The 20791-nt window shown below is 45.9% G+C and overlaps 1 protein-coding gene across 5 annotated transcripts in view; it reads left to right on the top strand.

Annotated features, from left to right (window-relative positions):
- LOC139547720 (cell adhesion molecule DSCAML1-like) overlaps window positions 1-20791 on the top strand; it is a 160805-nt gene that overhangs the window by 7347 nt on the left and 132667 nt on the right. For all 5 annotated transcript variants that reach the window (XR_011669591.1, XM_071356737.1, XM_071356735.1 and 2 more), the window contains exon 2: window positions 4038-4358. Coding sequence is in view for 4 of the 5 variants with exons in the window: in XM_071356737.1 (XP_071212838.1) it covers window positions 4038-4358 (321 nt within the window). In the remaining variant the exon portion in view is untranslated. The remainder of the gene's footprint in view (window positions 1-4037; window positions 4359-20791) is intronic.

Below are 20791 nucleotides of genomic sequence, written 5' to 3'. Positions count from 1 at the left end.
GATTGAGAGTGGTGGGGAGAGACAAAAGAAGGAGAGATATTGAGAGTGAGGAAGGGAGAGAAAAAAGACATCGATGCAGAGAATGAGAGGAGGAAGAGAAGGGGGAGAGGGATGAATGAATGGAGAGAGAGAGCCACCCTTACCTACAGTGCCTTTGGAAAGTATTCAGACCCTTTGACTTTTTCCACATTTTGTTAATTTACAGCCTTATTTTAAATTGTAAAAATATATATATATATGTTTTTTCCCTCATGGATCTACACACACTACCCCATAATGACAAAGCCAACATATTTTTTTCAATTTTTTTGCTATTTAAAAACAATTCCAAATGGAAATATAAAATTTACGTAAGCATTCAGACCCTTCTCTCAGTACTTTGTGGAAGCACCTTTGCAGCGATTACAGCCTTGAGTCTTCTTGGGTATGACGCTACAAGCTTGGCACGCCTGTATTTGGGGAGTTTCTCCCATTTTCTCTGCAGATCCTCTCAAGCTCTGTCAGGTTGGATGGGGAGCGTTGCTGCACAGCTACTTTCAGGTCTCTCCAGAGATGTTCAATCGGGTCCAAGTCTGGGCTCTGGCTGGGCCACTCAAGGACATTCAGAGACTTGTCCCGAAGCCACTCCTGCATTGTCTTGGCTGTGTGCTTAGGGTCGTTGTCCTGTTGGAAGGTGAACCTTCACCTCAGTCTGAGTTCATGAGTGCTCTGTGGCAGGCTTTTGTAAAGGATCTCTCTGTACTGTGCTCCGTTCATCTGTGCCTTGACACAATCCTGTCTCGGAGCTCTACGGACAATTCCTTCAACCTCAGGGCTTGTTTTTTGGTCTGACATGCACTGTCAACTGTGGGACCTTATATAGATAGGTGTGTGCTTTTCCAATTCATATCCAATCAATTGAATTTACCACAAGTGGATTCCAATCAAGTTGTAGAAACATCTCAAGGATGGGAATAGGATGCACCTGAGCTCAATTTCGAGTCTCATAGCAAAGGGTTTGAATACTTATGTAAATTTGTTTTTTCTGTTCTCTATTTTAATACATTTGCAAAAATGTCGAAAAATCTGTTTTTGCTTTGTCATTATGGGGTATTGTGTGTAGATTGATGAGGGAAAATAATATTTCATACATTTTAGAACAAGGCAGTAACTTAACAAAATGTGGAAAAAGTCAATGGGTCTGAATACTTTCCGAAGGCACTGTAGTGAGGGCTGTATCCCTATCTCAGCCTTTCAATACCCTCCCATCACTTTTGTCATGTTTTTCATTCTGTTTGTGCTGTACCAGAGATCCCTTGGCTTTTGTTTGTTAAAAGTATGCGAACACCCCTTCAAATTTGTGGACTTGGCTAGTTCAGCCACACCTGTTGCTGATAGGTGTATACAATCGAGCACGCAGCCATGCAATCTCCATAGACAAACACTGGCAGTAGAATGGCCTTCCTGAAGAGCTCAGTGATTTTCAACGTGGCACTGTCAAGTCAGTTCATCAAATTTCTGCCCCAAACAACTGTATGCGCTGTTATTGTGAAGTGGAAATGTCTTGGAGCAACAACGGCTCAGCCGTGAAGTGGTAGGCCACACAAGCTCACAGAACAGGACCATAAAAATCGCCTGTCCTCAGTTGCAACACTCACTGCCGAGTTCCAAACTACCTCTGGAAGCAACGTCAGAACAAGAACTGTTTGTCGGGAGCTTCATGAAATGGGTTTCCATGCCGAGCAGCTGCACACAAGCCTACGATAACCATGTGCAATGCTAAGCGTCGGCTGGTGTGGTGGAAAGCTCGCCGCCATTGGACTCAGCAGTGGAAACACGTTCCCTGGAGTGATGAATCATGCTTCACCATCTGGCAGTCTGATGGACAAATCTGAGTTTGGCGGATGGCAGGAGAATGCTACCTGCCCCAATGCATAGTGCCAACTGTAAAGCTTGGTGGAGCAGGAATAATGGCCTGGGGTCGTTTTTCATGATAGGCCCCTTAGCTCCAGTGAAGGGAAATCTTAACGCTACAGTATACAATGATATTCTAGACGATTCTTTGCTTCCAACTTTGTGGCAACAGTTTGGGGAAGGCCCTTTCCTATTTCAGCATGCCTCGTGCACAAAGCAAGGTCCATACAGAAATGGTTTGTCGAGATCGGTGTGGAAAAACTTGACTGGCCTGCACAGAACCCTGACCTCAACCCCACTGAACACATTTGGGATGAATTTGAATGCTGGCTGCGAGCCAGGCCTAATTGGCCAACATCAGTGCCCACCATCAGTGCCCAACCTCACTAATGCTCTTGTGGCTGAATGGAAACATGCCCCGCAGCAATGTTTCAACATCTAGTGGAAAGCCTTCCCAGAAGAGTGGAGGCTGTTATAGCAGCAAAGGGTGGACCAACTCCATATTAATGCCCATGATTTTGGTATGAGATGTTCGATGAGCAGGTGTCCACATACATTTGGTCAGGTAGTGTATGATTTGATGCTGTCCACGCCGCACTATTCTAAGAGAACCACTCTCCGAACACAATGAAGACACACAAACAACATTAACGGCAAAAATATCTGTAACAAACGGAAAACCAAACATCCATTTTGGTCCCCTCACTAACAATAAGACTCAGTGGTGGGCGAGCGTCCCAAAGCCTTGGCCCTGCTCTTTTAAAAAGCCACTGGCAGACACACACACAGCAGCACAAACAGTTGGCAGAGTAACCCCTGTGCCCTATGCCAAGGTCACTGCTGTACTGTGAGTCATGTAGTGTACATAGAGAGGTCCATAAACATACTAGGCTTCACTGTTACATATCAATTAATCTCGTTCCAATGAATCAGTGAAATGAATTTGATCTGATCTGAAACATTTGTATTGTGTCAAAATGTTAATTAAAACCCCTTGAATTTTTCCCCCTCGTAGCTCTTTTAATGATTTTCCTAATGCTAATTTGGTTCAACATCAATGCACAGGGCTGTAAGGTTATCTGCTGTGCTGTAGATCCCTCCTAAATCTACCTTGATGAGGCTTCTAGCTGCCACGTCCATTCACCGCTATTCGTCCCGGGCCATTCAGAGTGAAAAAGATGGGGCTAATCCGGCCATTGTCGACACAAACCGGGGAAGAGGATTAATTATATATCATTGACTCAGAAGAAATTATCCCTAAGCCCCCCCCCCCCCCCCAACCCTCCCCCCAAACTCTAAAAAGACGTCTAGCTGCTTCCCAGGAGACACTGCCAGGGGGGATGTTTTAGGGATGTATCTCCCCTAAGACGATTAATTGAAGCAGCAGCTTGTGAAAGCCATAGTGGTTGCAAAGCAGCCCTCCCTCCAGGGTTGTGGTTGGAGATATACTGAAGCTTTCTCAGTGATGATATAGACTTGAGATGGGTTGAACTGGCAGACTAGGTATTGTTCTAACAGCCTCGTGGCTTCTTCGTTTTGACCCGTTTCACCTCCAAAATCAGATGCCGGTTTAAGGAAGGGCTCTGGTTGGGCATATCTTAGACGACTGATATTATGTTAATGCTTTATAGAGGATTGTCCACTACTTTTTGGCAGCCAGGTCGCTAGTTTCGATTTAAGGTGGATCGGAGGGGCGCACTTGAGTCACACGAGCACAAACACGTGCGTGCGAGTCACGTGTTACCTGATCAAAGTCGATGCACAGGTTCATTTGAGTTATTGTACAGAGCAACTTGCAAAAATCAAGTAGACTGTGTTCATCAGCCTATAGCAGAGCGTCTAACTGTGGTTTGGCTTTGCTTCAGCCTATCATAATGGAGTTACATGTAGCTGAAAATAAATGATGAATATATTACGTCACGTTATTTGCCTAATGGAGAAATAGTAATTGATTCTATTTTTGGGAACTGCTGTGCTGACCTGATGGAAATCTCTAGAAGATAACCCAGTTTGGAGATTGGCAGGTGGTTGCCCACACGTTGGCTGTGTGGGTGTGTGTGTATGTGTGTGTGGATGTGCTCTAGACACAGCTTTTCTTTGTGTGTGTGTATTATCCTGACCATGTCTCTCTCTCCCCATCACAGTGAACAGTGAGGATGTGGTCTCGACGCGGCTGTACTTTGTAAACGCCTCCCTGCAGCGGGTGACCTTCTCCAGCTCGGTCGGGGTGTCCCTGCCCTGCCCTGCGGGCGGCGCACCCCATGCCGTCCTGCGCTGGTACCTGGCCACCGGCGACGACATCTACGACGTGCCCCACATCCGCCACGTGCACGCCAACGGCACCCTCCAGCTCTACCCTTTCTCGCCCTCCGCCTTCAACAGCTACATCCATGACAACGACTACTTCTGCACCGCAGAGAACCAGGCCGGCAAGATCCGCAGCCCCAGCATCCGCATCAAAGCAGGTTAGACTCAGACTGAACAGAAGCAGCCTCTTCCAGGGGAGACAGACAGACATACAGACATACAGTACACACTTCTAGGGGAGCCTTAGATAGGATCAGGCAAGGAGACCTAACTTAACACTGTTCTGGGGCCAAACAGAAACACAGCGTCTTCACAAAGAATGAGAGGAGGATGAGCAATAGAGAAAGGCTGCCAGGAAGAGGTTTAGAAACAAAAAGAAAATGCTTTCTCATATGAGTTGATGCTGTACTCTCAGCACCATTCTAAGAGAACCCACTCCCCAAACACTATTTATAAAGACACACAAACAACACTAACAACAAAAACAGCTGTAACAAACGGTAAACCAAACGGCGTCCATATTGGTACCCTAAATAACAATAAGACTCAGTGGGGGTCGAGCGTCCCATAGCCTTGACCCTGCTCCTTTAAAATGCCACTGGCAGACACACACACAGCGGCACAGACAATTGGCAGAGTGACTCCAGTGCCCTGTGCCAAGGTCACTGCTGGTCTGTGGGGCTGGTCACGCTGCAATGGGAGATTTCACACACACACACACACACACACACACACACACACACACACACACACACACACACACACACACACACACACACACACACACACACACACACACACACACACACACACACACACACACACACACACCAGCCTGTCCCCTGCTTATGCCAGCAGGCCTCCTGTCTCCCAGTCTCTCCATCTGTCCATGGACTGGAAAGTCCCCCAACTACACACACACACACCGTTTTTGTCAAGCTAGCTCTTCTGGGTAGCTGTGCCAGGTCTTTTACTGTAGCTGGAATGGGAATGAGTTGAAACGTGAGAGGGATTGAACAGAGTTGCACGCGAGGTGAAATATTGTCAGCGTTTTAGCTCACGTTCAGCGACATATTCAATGAACGATCTGCGTCTTGAAAATCAGAACAACACCATTAAAAGATGTATAAGATCAAATCTAACAAATCCAATAGCGATTCAGTTTTTAACAGTCCGCTTACCAAATTCATGGCCAAATGAAGACAACCCTCCCTCCCTCCCCCTACCACACCCCTTATGGCATTTCTGCCCAGAGGACCCTCGTCCCATCGGCTGTAGAGTGACCTACCAACCAGCGTATGTGTAGGGCAACCTTCCCTGCAAAATAATTACCCCAATTAATCAAATAAGTGCTGAGTCTGTGAACAACCACCAACCGTCACGCCCACACCCAACTCTGCAGCACCTCAACTGCAGCCCTCAGGAGTCGCCTGTGTATTCCGCCACTACTACCACACACCTTCGCAGAGCATGCACACACACACACACATTCACATCCACATAATGCAGTTGCCATGAGCGGCAGGGTGTGGTGCGTCCCGTCTCAGGTGGCGTCGGAGACTGGTGACAGCTGACAGCTCGCAGTGTGACACCCTCCCTCCCTTCATCTCTCCGTTCCCCCCCTCTAATTCTCCCTCCCTCTCGTGCATGCTGATTCTGTGCCAATAAAAGCACTGGTATCTGTGTGGATCGCTGTACATTCATGAAAATCGCTGTTTGTTTTCTTTCTCTTGTTTTCCCCTCCCTCTCGTATCGTCAAAGTCCTGACCCCATATTTCTTGTCAAAGCCATTCTCTCACATATTTTCATCATCGGCATTTGACAGACATATCTAATGATACTGAAGATGCTTCCATTGGCTCTCATAGGAGGCCTTTCCATCCATCGCTAGTCATGTAGCACATCCCTATTCTGCTTTAAAACGTCCTCTCTTTTATTGTTACACATGTGTTCCTCTTCTGCTCTCCATTCTACTGCCCTCCTCTCCGTTGTCCTCTCCTCACCCCATTAACAGTGAATAGACACACTGAGTAACATGACAAAACATTAACATTAGGCTTAGCCATCGAATGACAGTTGACATTGATAAGAGTCATTAACCAGGTTCCCATCCAACCTTTTTATGCGAGAAAAGTACATGTCAGATAAAAAAATGTCATGACAGGTCTGATGGAAACAGAAAATGTCGACAAAACAAAATACGCCAGTCAAGGTGGGATATTTTTGTGCCGGTTAAATTAGTAATGAGAGAAATTGTGGTGGAAACACTTTTATGTGCAAATATTGAAGTAAACTTGGAGTCACGCGATGACATACGTATGTGGTCCTCCCACTATGACTCGGGAAAGCACGCCGTTTATTAGGCTACAGATGAAATAAGTTACAATGAACTTCACAGGGTGGTGAAAGTGCACGTCGATGAGCTTGATGCTCCTTTCCAATAAATATTGAGGGTCTTATTCTGGTGACATGATGATACAGTTGATGCTTGGCTGCCCTTTGACAAATTCAAATAATTTTGTCCATAATAATCTGATTATGTAGGCTATACCCGCACTGTATCTGCGAGCTGTTGGCTAGAGCTCACGTGCCATTACCAGAGTGGGTACATTCACTACATAATGCAATATAGTTTTGTGCCAACACCATCAGTAGAGATGAAAATGCGATGGAAACCCAACTTCTTAAGGATCGGCGTCCCGTCAACGGGACAGTTGTAAATCATGCAGAGCGTTATGTCAAGATCGCTGATTTTAGAGAAACAACAAATGTCGGTACATATAAGTGTCTTATATAGGCTGAAAGCTTACATTTTTGTTAATGTAACCTCACTGTCCAATTTACAGTAGCTATTACTGAGAAAAAATGCCATGCTATTGTTTGAGGAGAGCTCCTAACAACAAAACACTTTTTCACCGCGATAGGTTTGATAAATTCACCTCTGAAGGTGAAATGTGTACTTACATTCTGAAATCTTGCTCCGATTTAACATCCAAAGGGTCCCAGAGATAAAATGAAGTGTCGTACTGTTAGATGAAATCCTTTTTCATATCCTAAAAAGGTCCATATAGCATGCACAATCAATTTTGTATTTCCACAAGTTCAATTTGCATTGATAGGAATCTGTGAAAATCTCAAAATAAACGTTGTTTCAATGAGTCAAATCACGTTCGTATGTATTCCTCAGAGATCCTAGAAGGTAACAAGACTTCACTATATCATTAGGGGTGTAGTATATCCTATAGGACACCATATTTGGTCAGAGAGCAACGCCTTCATGGCACGCCGATGACGCGGGTGGCCATCACTTGAATGACTGTATCTTTGTCAAATAAGCACCAATCGAGTTCAAATAAAGCTAGCTAGATAGCCAATGAGCTGGGCTTTACGGGCGTATCCAGAAACCATGGGTATGTCGTAAAATGTAGCTACTAACCTTGTACGACAGCATGCCTTTTCATTTTGGAAAAGATTATAAGGATATTCAGAGTTATGAAGTTATGGAAACTGGTTGTTTTGCAAATGTTGAACTTATAATATGGCTACTAATACTTGGAAAGCTAAATCAAAGTCCAAGTGTACAGATTTAACGATATTCTTGCAGAAAAATGTAATATGAATGTGAATGTCTCCTTCACGATTTGCCCAATTGTACCTGGGGACTCACTCATTCTTCAAGTTATCCATCTGAAACTTTGCACATACACTGCTGCCATCTTGTGGACACTATCGGAATTACAACCAGAGTGATGGCTAGAACTGTGACCTTTCTCTTGCATTTCAAAGACGGTGGTAGATTTTCTTGTATTTTTTTGTATTTTCTTCTACCAGATCTATTGTGTTATATTCTCCTACATTCAATTCCCATTTCCACAAACTTCAAAGTGTTTCCTTTGAAATGGTACAAAGAATATGCATATCCATGCTTCAGGGCCTGTGTCACGCCCTGACCTTAGAGAGCCTTTTTATGTCTCTATTTGGTTTGGTCAGGGTGTGATTTGGGGTGGGCATTCTATGTTTTGTTTTCTATGTTTCTTTATTTCTATGTTTTGGCCAGGTATGGTTCTCAATCAGGGACAGCTGTCTATCGTTGTCTCTGATTGGGAACCATACTTACTTACCATACCTTTTTCCATCCTTTCAGGGTGGGTAGTTAACTTTGTTTGTGGCACTAATGCCCTGTAAGCTTCACGGTTGATTCTTTCGTTTGTTGTTTTGTTGGCGACATTTTAAATAAAAAGGAAAATGTACACTCACCACGCTGCACTTTGGGCCACCTCGTCCAGCATCGGCCGTGACAGCCTGAGCTACAGGCAGTTAGATTTGGGTATGTCATTTAGGCAAAAAAACATTAAAAAGGGGGCTATCCCTAAGATTTTTTAACAATGCCAAAGCAAGTGAAGTAGATTTATAATATTCAAAAGTGAAATAAACAATAAAAATGAAGAGTAAACATTACACTCACAGAAGTTCCAAAATAATAAAGACATTACAAATGTGGTATTATGTACTGTATATATACAGTGTTGTAACGATGTGCAAATGGTTAAAGTACAAAAGGGAAAATAAATAAACATAAATATGGGTTGTATTTACAATGGTGTTTGTTCTTCACTGGTTGCCCTTTTCTTGTTGCAACAGATCACAAATCTTGCTGCGGTGATGACACTGTGATATTTCATCCAGTAGATATGGGAGTTTATCTAAATCGGGTTTGTTTTCGAATTCTTTGTGGATCTGTGTAATCTGAGGGGAATATGTGTCTCTAATATGGTCATACATTAGGCAGAAGGTTAGGAAGTGCAGCTCAGTTTCCACCTAATTTTGTGGGCAGTATGCACATAGCCTGTCTCCTCTTCAGAGCCATGTCTGCCTACGACGGCCTTTCTCAATAGCAAGGCTATGCTCACTGAGTCTGTACATAGTCAAAGCTTTCCTTAAGTTTGGGTCAGTCACAGTGATTAGATATTCTGCTACTGTGTACTCTCTGTTTAGGGCAAAATAGCATTCTTGTTTGCTCAGTTTTTTTGTTAATTCTTTCCAATGTGTCAAGTAATTATCTTTTTATTTTCTCATGATTTGGTTTGGTCTAATTGTGTTGCTGTTCTGGGGCTCTGTGGGGTGTGTTTGTGTTTGTGAACAGAGCCCCAGGACCAGCTTGCTTAGGGGACTCTTCTCCAGGTTCATCTCTCTGTAGGTGATGGCTTTGTTATGGAAGGTTTGGGAATCGCTTCCTTTTGGTGGTTGTAGAATTGAACGGCTCTTTTCTGGATTTTGATCATTAGCGGGTATCGGCCTAATTCTGCTCTGCATGCATTATTTGGTGTTTTATGTTGTACACTGAGGATATTTTTGCAGAATTCTGCATGCAGAGTTTCAATTTGGTATTTGTCCCATTTTGTGAATTTGAGCGGACCCCAGACCTCACAACCATAAAGGGAAATAGGTTCTATTACTGATTCAAGTATTTTTAGCCAGATCCTAATTGGTATGTCAAATTCTATGTTCCTTTTGATGGCATAGAATGCCCTTCTTGCCTGGCAGAATCTGTGCAGAATATCTAGTTGCTGCCATAGGCCCTCTTTGGTTGGTTACAGAAGCACCAGATCATCAGTAAACAGTAGACATTTGACTTCAGATCCTAGAAGGGTGAGGCCGGGTGCTGCAGACTGTTCTAGTGCCCTCCCCAATTCGTTGATATATATGTTGAAGAGGGTGGGGCTTAAGCTGCATCTCTGTCTCAACCCATGACCCTGTGGGAAGAAATGTGTCTGTTTTTTGCCTATTTTAACCGCACACTTGTAGTTTGTGTACATGGATTTTATAATGTCGTATGTTTTTCCCCCAACACAACTTTCCATTAATTTGTATAGCAGACCCTAATGCCAAATTGAGTTGAAAGCTTTTTTGAAATCAACAAAGCATGAGAAGACTTTGCCATTGTTTCGGTTTGTTTGTTTGTAAATTAGAGAGTGCAGGGTGAATACATGGTCTGCCGTATGATCATTTGGTAAAAACCCAATTTGACATTTGCTCTGTACATTGTTTTCACTGAGGAAATGTACGAGTCTGCTGTTAATGATAATGCAGAGGGCAAAGTGGGTGCATGTCAGGTACAGTGCCTTACAAAAGTATTCATCCCCTTGGTGTTTTTCCCATTTTGTTGCATTACAAACTGTAATTTAAATATATTTTTATTTGGATTTCATATAATGGACATACACAAAATAGTCCAAATTGGTGAAGTGATATAAAAAAAATACTTGTTTATGTGTCACGTTCCTGACCTGTTTTCTGTTTAGTTTTGTGTGTTAGTTGGTCAGGACGTGAGTTTGGGTGGGCATTCTATGTTATCTGTTTCTATGTTGGTTTAGGGTTGCCTGGTATGGCTCTCAATTGGAGGCAGGTGTTTGGCGTTCCTCTAATTGAGAGTCATATTTAGGTAGGCTGTTCACAGTGTTTGTTTCGTTTCGTGTGCCATCGTAATTTATAATAAAGATGGCTTATTTCCCTGAGCCTGCGTTTTGGTCTGAAGATCCTTCTCTCCTCACCTCATCCGAGGATGAGGAGAGCGACAGCCGTTACAGAACCACCCACCAATCCAGAGCCAAGCAGCGGTGTAAACGGAGTAAGGGACAGCGAAAGAAGGAGGAATGGACTTGGGACGATGTATTGGACGGTAAAGGTTGCTACACATGGGAGGAGATCCTGGCTGGAAGGGATCGCCTCCCATGGGAACAGGTGGAGGCACTGAGGAGAACAGAGGCAACCGGAGAAGGGAACCGGCGTTATGAGGGGACGCGTCTTGCACGGAAGCCCGAAAAGCCCGTGAGTAACTCCCAAAAATTTCTTGGGGGGGGGCTAAGGGGTTGTGGGCCAAGGGCAGGTAGGAGACCTGCGCCCACTTCCCAGGCTAACCGTGGAGAGCGGGAGTACGGGCAGACACCATGTTACGCAGTAGAGCGCACGGTGTCTCCTGTACGTGTGCATAGCCCGGTGCGGGTTATTCCACCTCCCCGCACTGGTAGGGCTAGATTGGGCATTGAGCCAGGTGTCATGAGGCCGGCTCAACGCGTCTGGTCTCCAGTGCGTCTCCTCGGGCCGGCATACATGGCACCTGCCTTACGCATGGTTTCCCCGGTTCGCCTACACAGCCCGGTGCGGGTTATTCCACCTCCCCGCACTGGGCGGGCGACCGGGAGCATTCAACCAGGTAAGGTTGGGCAGGCTCAATGCTCAAGAGAGCCAGTACGCCTGCACGGTCCGGTATTTCCGGTGCCACCTCCCCGCCCCAGCCTAGTACCTACAGTGCCTACACTACGCACTAGGCTACCAGGGCATTTCCAGAGCCCTGTTCCTCCTCCACGCACTCTCCCTATAGTGCGTGTATCCAGTTCGGTGCCTCCAGTTCCGGCCCCACGCACTAAGCCACCTGTGCGTCTCCTAAGTCCTGTACACACTGTCACTTCTCCCCGTACTAGTCCTGAGGTGCGTGCCCTCAGCCCGGTGCCACCAGTGCCGGTACCACGCACCAGGTATAGAGTACGCTTTGAGAGTTCAGTGTGCCCTGTCCCTGCTCCCCGCACTAGTATGAAGGTGCGTGTCCTTAGCCCCGTGCCTCCAGTTCCGGCACCACGCACCAGGTCTACAGTGCGCCTTATCCGGCCAGAGCCATCCGTCTCCCCAGCGCTATCTGAGCCATCCGTCTCCCCAGCGCCATCTGAGCCATCCGTCTCCCCAGCGCCATCTGAGCCATCCGTCTCCCCAGCGCCATCTGAGCCATCCGTCTCCCCAGCGCCGTCTGAGCCGCCCGTCTGCAATGAGCCTGCAAAGCCGCCCGTCTGCCATGAGCCTGCAAAGCCGCCCGTCTGCCATGAGCCTACAGAGCCGTCCGCCAGACAGGAGCCGCTAGAGCCGCCCGCCAGACAGGAGCCGCTAGAGCCGTCCGTCAGACAGGGTCTGCCAGAGCCGCCAACCAGACAGGATCTGCCAGAGCCGCCAACCAGACAGGATCTGCCAGAGCCGCCAGCCAGACAGGATCTGCCAGAGCCGCCAGCCAGACAGGATCTGCCAGAGCCGTCAGCGAGCCATGAGCAGCCAGAGCCGTCAGCGAGCCATGAGCAGCCAGAGCCGTCAGCGAGCCATGAGCAGCCAGAGCCGTCAACCTGCCATGAGCGTCCAGAGCCGTCAGCGAGCCATGAGCAGCCAGAGCCGTCAGAGAGCCATGAGCAGCCAGAGCCGTCAGAGAGCCATGAGCAGCCAGAGCCGTCAGAGAGCCATGAGCAGCCAGAGCCGTCAGAGAGCCATGAGCGGCCAGAGCCGTCAGAGAGCCATGAGCGGCCAGAGCCGTCAGCCAGCCATGAGCGTCCAGAGCCGTCAGCCTGCCATGAGCGTCCAGAGCCGTCAGCCTGCCATGAGCGTCCAGAGCCGTCAGCCTGCCATGAGCGTCCAGAGCCGTCAGCCTGCCATGAGCGTCCAGAGCCGTCAGCCTGCCATGAGCGTCCAGAGCCGTCAGCCTGCCATGAGCGTCCAGAGCCGTCAGCCTGCCATGAGCGTCCAGAGCCGTCAGTCAGCCATGAGCTGTCCCTCAGCCAGAAGCGGCTAGTAATTCAGAACTGCCCCTCAGTCCAGAGCTGTCTCTCTGTCCGGAGCTGCCCTTCAGTCCGGAGTTGCCCCTCTATCCTGAGCTACCTCTTTATCCTGAGCTACCTCTCTCTCCTAAGCTATCCCTCTGTCCTGAGCTATCCCTATGTCCTGAACTACCTTGTCCCAGAGCTGTCCTTGATTCTGGTGTTGCCCCTAAATTTAGGTGGGGTTATTTGGAGGGTGGTCATTGTGGGGAGGCTAAGGAAGCGGGGATTGATTATGGTGGGGTGGGAACCACGCCCGGAGCCTAAGCCACCACCGTGGTCAGATGCCCACCCAGACCCTCCCCTGGACTTTTTGGTGATGCGTTCGGAGTACGCATCTTGAGGGGGGGGTTATGTCACGTTCCTGACCTGTTTTCTGTTTAGTTTTGTGTGTTAGTTGGTCAGGACGTGAGTTTGGGTGGGCATTCTATGTTATCTGTTTCTATGTTGGTTTAGGGTTGCCTGGTATGGCTCTCAATTGGAGGCAGGTGTTTGGCGTTCCTCTAATTGAGAGTCATATTTAGGTAGGCTGTTCACAGTGTTTGTTTGTGGGTGGTTGTCTCCTGTGTCTGTGTCGATGTTTGCACCATACGGGACTGTGTACGGTTTGTTCGGTTTGTGTAGTCTATATGTCCTATTCGTGCGTTCTTCTTGTTTTATGTGAGTTCGTCGTCTAGGTCTGTCTACACCGTTTGTTATTTTGTTAGTTATATCCAGTATAGTTCGTTTTCGTCTGTCTATTTTGTTTATTTAATAAATCATTATGTATTCACAACCCGCTGCGCCTTGGTTCCCTCAATACTCCTCCTTTTCGTATGAAGAGAGAGAGGACCACCGTTACATTATGCATATATAAATGTATGCATATATATTCACCCCCTTTGCTATGAAGCCCCTAAATATGATCTGGTGCAACCAATTACCGTCAGAAGTCACATAATTAGTTAAATAAAGTCCACCTGTGTGCAATCTAAGTCTCACATGATCTGTCACATGATCTCAGTATATATACACCTGTTCTTAAAGGCCCCAAAGTCTGCAACACCACTAAGCAAGTGGCACCACCAAGCAAGCGGCACCATGAAGGTCCCGTGTGGTACCGTGTGGCTCAGTTGGTAGAGCATGGCGCTTGCAACGCCAGGGTTGTGGGTTCATTCCCCACGGGGGGACCAGGATGAATATGTATGAACTTTCCAATTTGTAAGTCGCTCTGGATAAGAGCGTCTGCTAAATGACTTAAATGTAAATGTAAAAATGAAGATCAAGGAGCTCTCCAAACAGATCAGGGACAAAGTTGTGGAGAAGTACAGATCAGAGTTGGGTTATAAAAAAAATATCCAAAAATTTGAACGTCCCACGGAGCACCATTAAATCCATTATTAATTATGGAAAGAATATGGCACCACAACAAACCTGCCAAGAGAGGGCCGTCCACCCAAACTCATGGACCAGGCAAGGAGGGCATTAATCAGAAAGGCAACAAAAAGACCAAAGATAACCCTGAAGGAGCTCCAAAGCACCACAGCAGAGATTGGAGTATCTGTCCAGAGGACCACTTTAAGCTGTATACTCAACAGAGCTGGGCTTTACGGAAGAGTGGCCAGAAAAAAGTCATTGCTTGCAGAAAAAAATTTGCAAACACGTTTGGTGTTCGCCAAAAGTAATTTGGGAGAATGACTTTTGAGAATGACACAATGACACAATGAAGCATGGTGATGGCAGCATCATGCTGTGGGGATGTTTTTCATTGGCAGGGACTGGGAAACTGGTCAGAATTGAAGGAATGATGGGTGGCACTAAATACAGGGAAAATCTTGAGGGAAACCTATTTCAGTCTTCCAGATATTTGAGACTGGGACGGAGGTTCACCTTCCAGGAGGACAATGACCCTGAGCATACTGCTAAAGCAACACTCAAGTGGTTTAAGGGGAAACATTTAAATGTCTTGGAATGGCCTAGTCAATGCCCAGAACTCAATCCAATTGAGAATCTGTGGTATGAGTTAAATATTGCTGTACACCAGCAGAACCCATCCAACTTGAAGGAGCTGGAGCAGTTTTGCCTTGAAGAATGGGCAAAAATCCCAGTGGCTAGATGTGCCAAGCTAATAGAGACATACCACAAGAGACTTGCAGCTGTAATTTCTGCAAAAGGTGGCTCTACAAAGTATTGACTTTGGGGGGGGGGGGGGGGGTGATTAGTTATGCACGCTCAAGTTTTCTGTTGTTTTGTCTTATTTCTTGTTTGTTTCACAATAAAAAATATTTCGCATTTTCAAAGTGGTAAGCATGTTGTGTAAATCAAATGATACAAACCCCCCAAAAATTGCATTTTAATTCTAAGTTGTAAGGCAACAAAATAGGAAAAATGCCAAGGGGTTGAATAGTTTTGCAAGCCACTGTATATGTTTTTGCTCTTTGTTCTTTGTTATAGAGCCAAAAAGATTGGAGAAGTGATTTACCCATACATCTCCATTTTGGATAGATTATTATTTATGTTGTTGTTTGTTAAGTGTTTTCCAATTTTCCCAGAAATTAGAATCTGTGGGTTCTTCAAATACAGTACATTGAGCTGATTTCTGACTTGCTGTTCCTTCTTTTTCCGTAGAGTATATCTGTATTGTTTTAGTGATTCAGCACAGAGACCCAGGTTTGGAGATTCTAGTGGGGGGATATAAACTCAGCAATTAAAGAAATGTCGCTTTTTCAGTACCCTGTCTTTCAAAGATCATTCGTAAAAATCCAAATTACTTCACAGATCTTCATTGTAAAGGGTTTAAACACTGTTTCCCATGCTTGTTCAATGAACCATAAACAATTAATGAACATGCACCTGTGGAACGGTCATTAAGACACTAACAGCTTAGACGGTAGGCAATTAAGGTCACAGTTATGAAAACTTAGGACACTAAATAGGCCTTTCTACTGACTCTGAAAAACACCAAAAGAAAGATGCCCAGGGTCTCTGCTCATCTGCATGAATGTGCCTTAGGCATGCTGTAAGGATGCATGAGGACTGCAAATGTGGCCAGGGCAATAAATTGCAATGTCCGGACTGTGAAACGCCTAAGACAGCGCTACAGGGAGACAGGACGGACAGCTGATCGGCCTCGCAGTGGCAGACCACGTGTAACAATACCTGCACAGGATCGGTACATTTGAACATCACACCTGCGGGACAGTACAGGATGGCAACAACAACTGCCCGAGTTACACCAGGAACATACAATCCCTCCATCAGTGCTCATACTGCCCGCAATAGACTGAGAGAGGCTGAACTGAGGGCTTGTAGGCCTGTTGTAAGGCAGGTCCTCACCAGACATCACCGGCAACAACATCACCTATGGGCACAAACCCACCGTCGCTGGACCAGACAGGACTGGCAAAAAGTGCGTTTCACTGACGAGTCACAGTTTTGTCTCACCAGGGGTGATGGTCGGATTCGCGTTTATCGTCGAAGGAATGAGCGTTACACCGAGGCCTGTACTCTGGAGCGGGTTCGATTTGGAGGTGGAGGGTCCGTCATGGTCTGGGGTGCTGTGCGTTACAGGGAAGACATCCTCCTCCCTCATGTGGCTCGTTCTGTGCGTGATTTTCTGCAAGACAGGAATGTCAGTGTTCTGCCATGGCCAACGAAGAGCCCGGATCTCAATCCCATTGAGCACCTCTCGGACCTGTTGGATGGGAGTGTGAGGGTTAGGGTCATTCCCCCCAGAAATATCCAGGAACGTGCAAGTGCCTTAGTGGAAGAGTGGGGTGAGATCTCACAGCAGAACTGGCAAATATGGTGTAGTCCATGAGGAGGAGATGCACTGCAGTTCTTAATGCAGCTGGTGGCCACACCAGATACTGACGGTTACCTTTGATTTTGACCCCCCTTTGGTCAGGGACACATTATTCAATTTCTGTTAGTCACATGTCTGTGGAACTTGTTCAATTTATGTCTCAGTTGTTGAATCTTGTTATGTTCATACAAATATTTACACATGTTAAGTTTTCTGAAAATAAACGCAGTTGACAGCGAGAGGTCATTTCTATTTTTGAGTTTAGCTCTCTAGCTTAAAGGATTTTTTTATTATGTCAATTAGATTGACTCTTAAGGACCATTTAACTTGTATTTTATTTTTCGGTACATGGGAATTTAACCGCAAAACTTATTTTTATGTGCACTATGTCACCACGGACAGACTTTTATCCACAACAGGTCAATTTGATCGAAACACATCTCTGGTGAAAGTATTTGTATATTTTATTTATGCAGATTTTAGAATATTCACATGGAAATCTGTCACGAATTGGATGGAAATCTAGCTATTGGATGTGATGCTCTACTAAGTAAATATTGGACCCAGACAGAGTTTCTGACCTCTCAAAACACAGTCTGAATGAATTACCGGTGTGAGCATCACACTTGAGACCTAGCTTATCCTTCCACCTCTCAGTGGCCATCAGGGGAGAGAGACAAGGTAATGCAAGCCATTCCACTGTAGAGACAAAGACCGAAAAGAAAGGAGATAAACAAAGTCAGTCAACAGAATTGGGACATAGCCACTGCTGTAGAGCAGTCAATCATTTTGGAGTGCTTTGCAGGCAGACCTTGTCTGGTCCCACTGCCTGCCTGCAGTTTGGAGCCTATTCTTATTCAAGCTCTGGTAATGAGGACTTCCTGCCTGTGTGCTCATTGATATCAAGTGATGATGGAGCGCATCTCGTTTGGGCTCTGGCTGCCTGCTCAGCGCTCCTCACACCTGTCAAATGCCTGCTGTCCTCTCCCACACACACGCACACACACACACGCAAATGCACACTGCACAGACAACTGATGGCGTGGGAGACTATTGGATAACTTTTTATTTATTTTTGCCTGACAGTCTGAGTAAGCGTCAATTTCTGGTTTCTCAACACTGGACCAGAGAGGGTATACTCCGTAAAAACAAGAAAAACATTTACAGTCCCAGAAATACATACATGCAAAAAAAATACATGCATAAAAGAAAATTGCCATTCCACTCTGATGGTCTCTGTGACCTTTGCCAAGGTCACATGACTATTTCAGGGGGGATGTTGTGTAATCAATGCTAGGCCGATGGCTATGTCCTATGTCCTACTCCTTTAACGCACAGAGTTAGAGTTACACACACAGGGGAGATCTAGAGTGAACTGAGATCAGCTGTTCAGTGAGCTCACCTCAGCTCCCCTTTCTACCAACACAAACACACAGAGTTACAACTGAACACAATGGACTGGGAGAGCAGGTCCACTGCTGCTCTGTACGCTCCCAGCCTGGCCGCCCTCCTTTTTATCTCTGGCTTTATAGATCTTTTGCCACAGACGGAACCTGCTAGCAAGGTGCTGTTAACTCCCATTCATTCATTAACGTGTACAATACAGTACATCCATTCAGTTGTCCCTACATTTCATTATTTTCTTCTCTCTTCATGCTGCTTCATAAATAAGTAAATAGTGTATTTGATTTCCCTGTAGTTAATTATTTAGGCAGCAGTGATACAGGCCTCTCATCCCAGTGCGCGGAGAGCGCCAGAGCCATGTTTTAGCCCGTTCCTAGGCAACCGGGGAGATATAGTCAGGCATCAGTAAAGTCCTAATGACGGCGCGCATGTGAGGGGAGTGCAATCCATGCATAAACACTGGGCTACCATTTGCATGCACTTACAAGGGCTTAATGAAACAAACGTGGCACATTCTGCACCTCTCGCCTCGAAACTGGAACGTGTAATATCACAATGCCGTCACAATTGTCAGTCCACTTCTGGTTTAGGCCTTTATCGAGTATGTAAGTGCAAAGAATCGGCGATGTTTGCCGTCAGTTGTTTTGGCTTCAAACAGTCTCATAGAGGTTCAATGGTCATAGGGCAATTTCGCTCTGCGTGATGAGACGCAGGGTCAGTCAAGGGGTAAATAAATGATTGAGCGTATTGGCTAGGCTGCGAAAGGGGCTACTTAATCGATTCAGCCCATTGATCCAGAGATGGTCTGCTGTGATAATAAAAGGGAGCATTTAAATGAAGAATTGGAATGAAGACCTGATTGGAATTGTTTGGCCTTTTTTCGATCTGTTACAAATGAGTCTCCATAATACATTAGGCCACTGAGTGCAGAGGTCAAATAGTCATAGGGCTTGGCTACGGTTGCTCGAAGCGTGTCTTGTGGTTACATTACGTTTGGGGTAGGCCCACACCACAACGTTAAGGTTAACGACTTCAGTATTCCGACAAGGACATTGGCTCTGGTTTCAATGGGTGACACTGGCGGCTGGCATTAGGCATTATTAATGACCAAGGAAATTCACCTCCAGGCTAGGCATTAATTGTATCGCTAGAGAACTTGTAGAGAAAGAGCACCAAGGTGTGTGTGTGTGTGTGTGTGTGCGTACGTGTGTACGCGCGTGTGTGTATTGTCGACTTCACGTGGTTAAACAATTACTCCCCTGATTGGTATGAGAGAAGCCTCATAGAATTAGCTGTGATTAGATTGCGGTGCCACAGAGTCCCCTCGCCACGTTGTTTTCCAGCTGATTTTTGGTCTACATTGTAATCCCATTTGCATTGACATGTTTGAAATGCCAAACGCCCATGCCTTTGTCTTGTGTTAGTCTAGCTAATACATTTTTTGAGATTACACTGTTATTACGCTTGAAATTAAAATTCAATTACATTTCATTCACACCAGCTCTGCTATCGTCTTGTCATGTTGCTGTAAACTGTAGGCCAATTTCAATCCAATCCACACTGTACCCTTAGTGTTGCCATTTCTCATTTGTATATATATATATATATACAGTGGGGAGAACAAGTATTTGATACACTGCCGATTTTGCAGGTTTTCCTACTTACAAAGCATGTAGAGGTCTGTAATTTTTATCATAGGTACACTTCAACTGTGAGAGACGGAATCTAAAACAAAAATCCAGAAAATCACATTGTATGATTTTTAAATAATTAATTTGCATTTTATTGCATGACATAAGTATTTGATCACCTACCAACCAGTAAGAATTCCGGCTCTCACAGACCTGTTAGTTTTTCTTTAAGAAGCCCTCCTGTTCTCCACTCATTACCTGTATTAACTGCACCTGTTTGAACTCGTTACCTGTATAAAAGACACCTGTCCACACACAATCAAACAGATTCCAACCTCTCCACAATGGCCAAGACCAGAGAGCTGTGTAAGGACATCGGGGATAAAATTGTAGACCTGCACAAGGCTGGGATGGGCTACAGGACAATAGGCAAGCAGCTTGGTGAGAAGGAAACAACTGTTGGCGCAATTATTAGAAAATGGAAGAAGTTCAAGATGACGGTCAATCACCCTCGGTCTGGGGCTCCATGCAAGATTTCACCTCGTGGGGCATCAATGATCATGAGGAAGGTGAGGGATCAGCCCAGAACTACACGGCAGGACCTGGTCAATGACCTGAAGAGAGCTGGGACCACAGTCTCAAAGAAAACCATTAGTAACACACTACGCCGTCATGGATTAAAATCCTGCAGCGCACGCAAGGTCCCCCTGCTTAAGCCAGTGCATGTCCAGGCCTGTCTGAAGTTTGCCAATGACCATCTGGATGATCCAGAGGAGGAATGGGAGAAGGTCATGTGGTCTGATGAGACAAAAATAGAGCTTTTTGGTCTAACTCCACTCGCCGTGTTTGGAGGAAGAAGAAGTATGAGTACAACCCCAAGAACACCATCCCAACCGTGAAGCATGGAGGTGGAAACATCATTCTTTGGGGATGCTTTTCTGCAAAGGGGACAGGACGACTGCACCGTATTGAGGGGAGGATGGATGGGGCCATGTATCGCGAGATCTTGGCCAACAACCTCCTTCCCTCAGTAAGAGCATTGAAGATGGGTCGTGGCTGGGTCTTCCAGCATGACAACGACACGAAGCACACAGCCATGGCAACTAAGGAGTGGCTCCGTAAGAAGCATCTCAAGGTCCTGG

This window comes from Salvelinus alpinus, chromosome 21 (assembly GCF_045679555.1).
Source record: "Salvelinus alpinus chromosome 21, SLU_Salpinus.1, whole genome shotgun sequence".
Classification (NCBI taxonomy): Eukaryota; Metazoa; Chordata; class Actinopteri; order Salmoniformes; family Salmonidae; genus Salvelinus; species Salvelinus alpinus.
The sequence above is the reverse complement of the archived record's forward strand: the minus strand, read 5'-3'. Positions and strand labels throughout refer to the sequence as shown.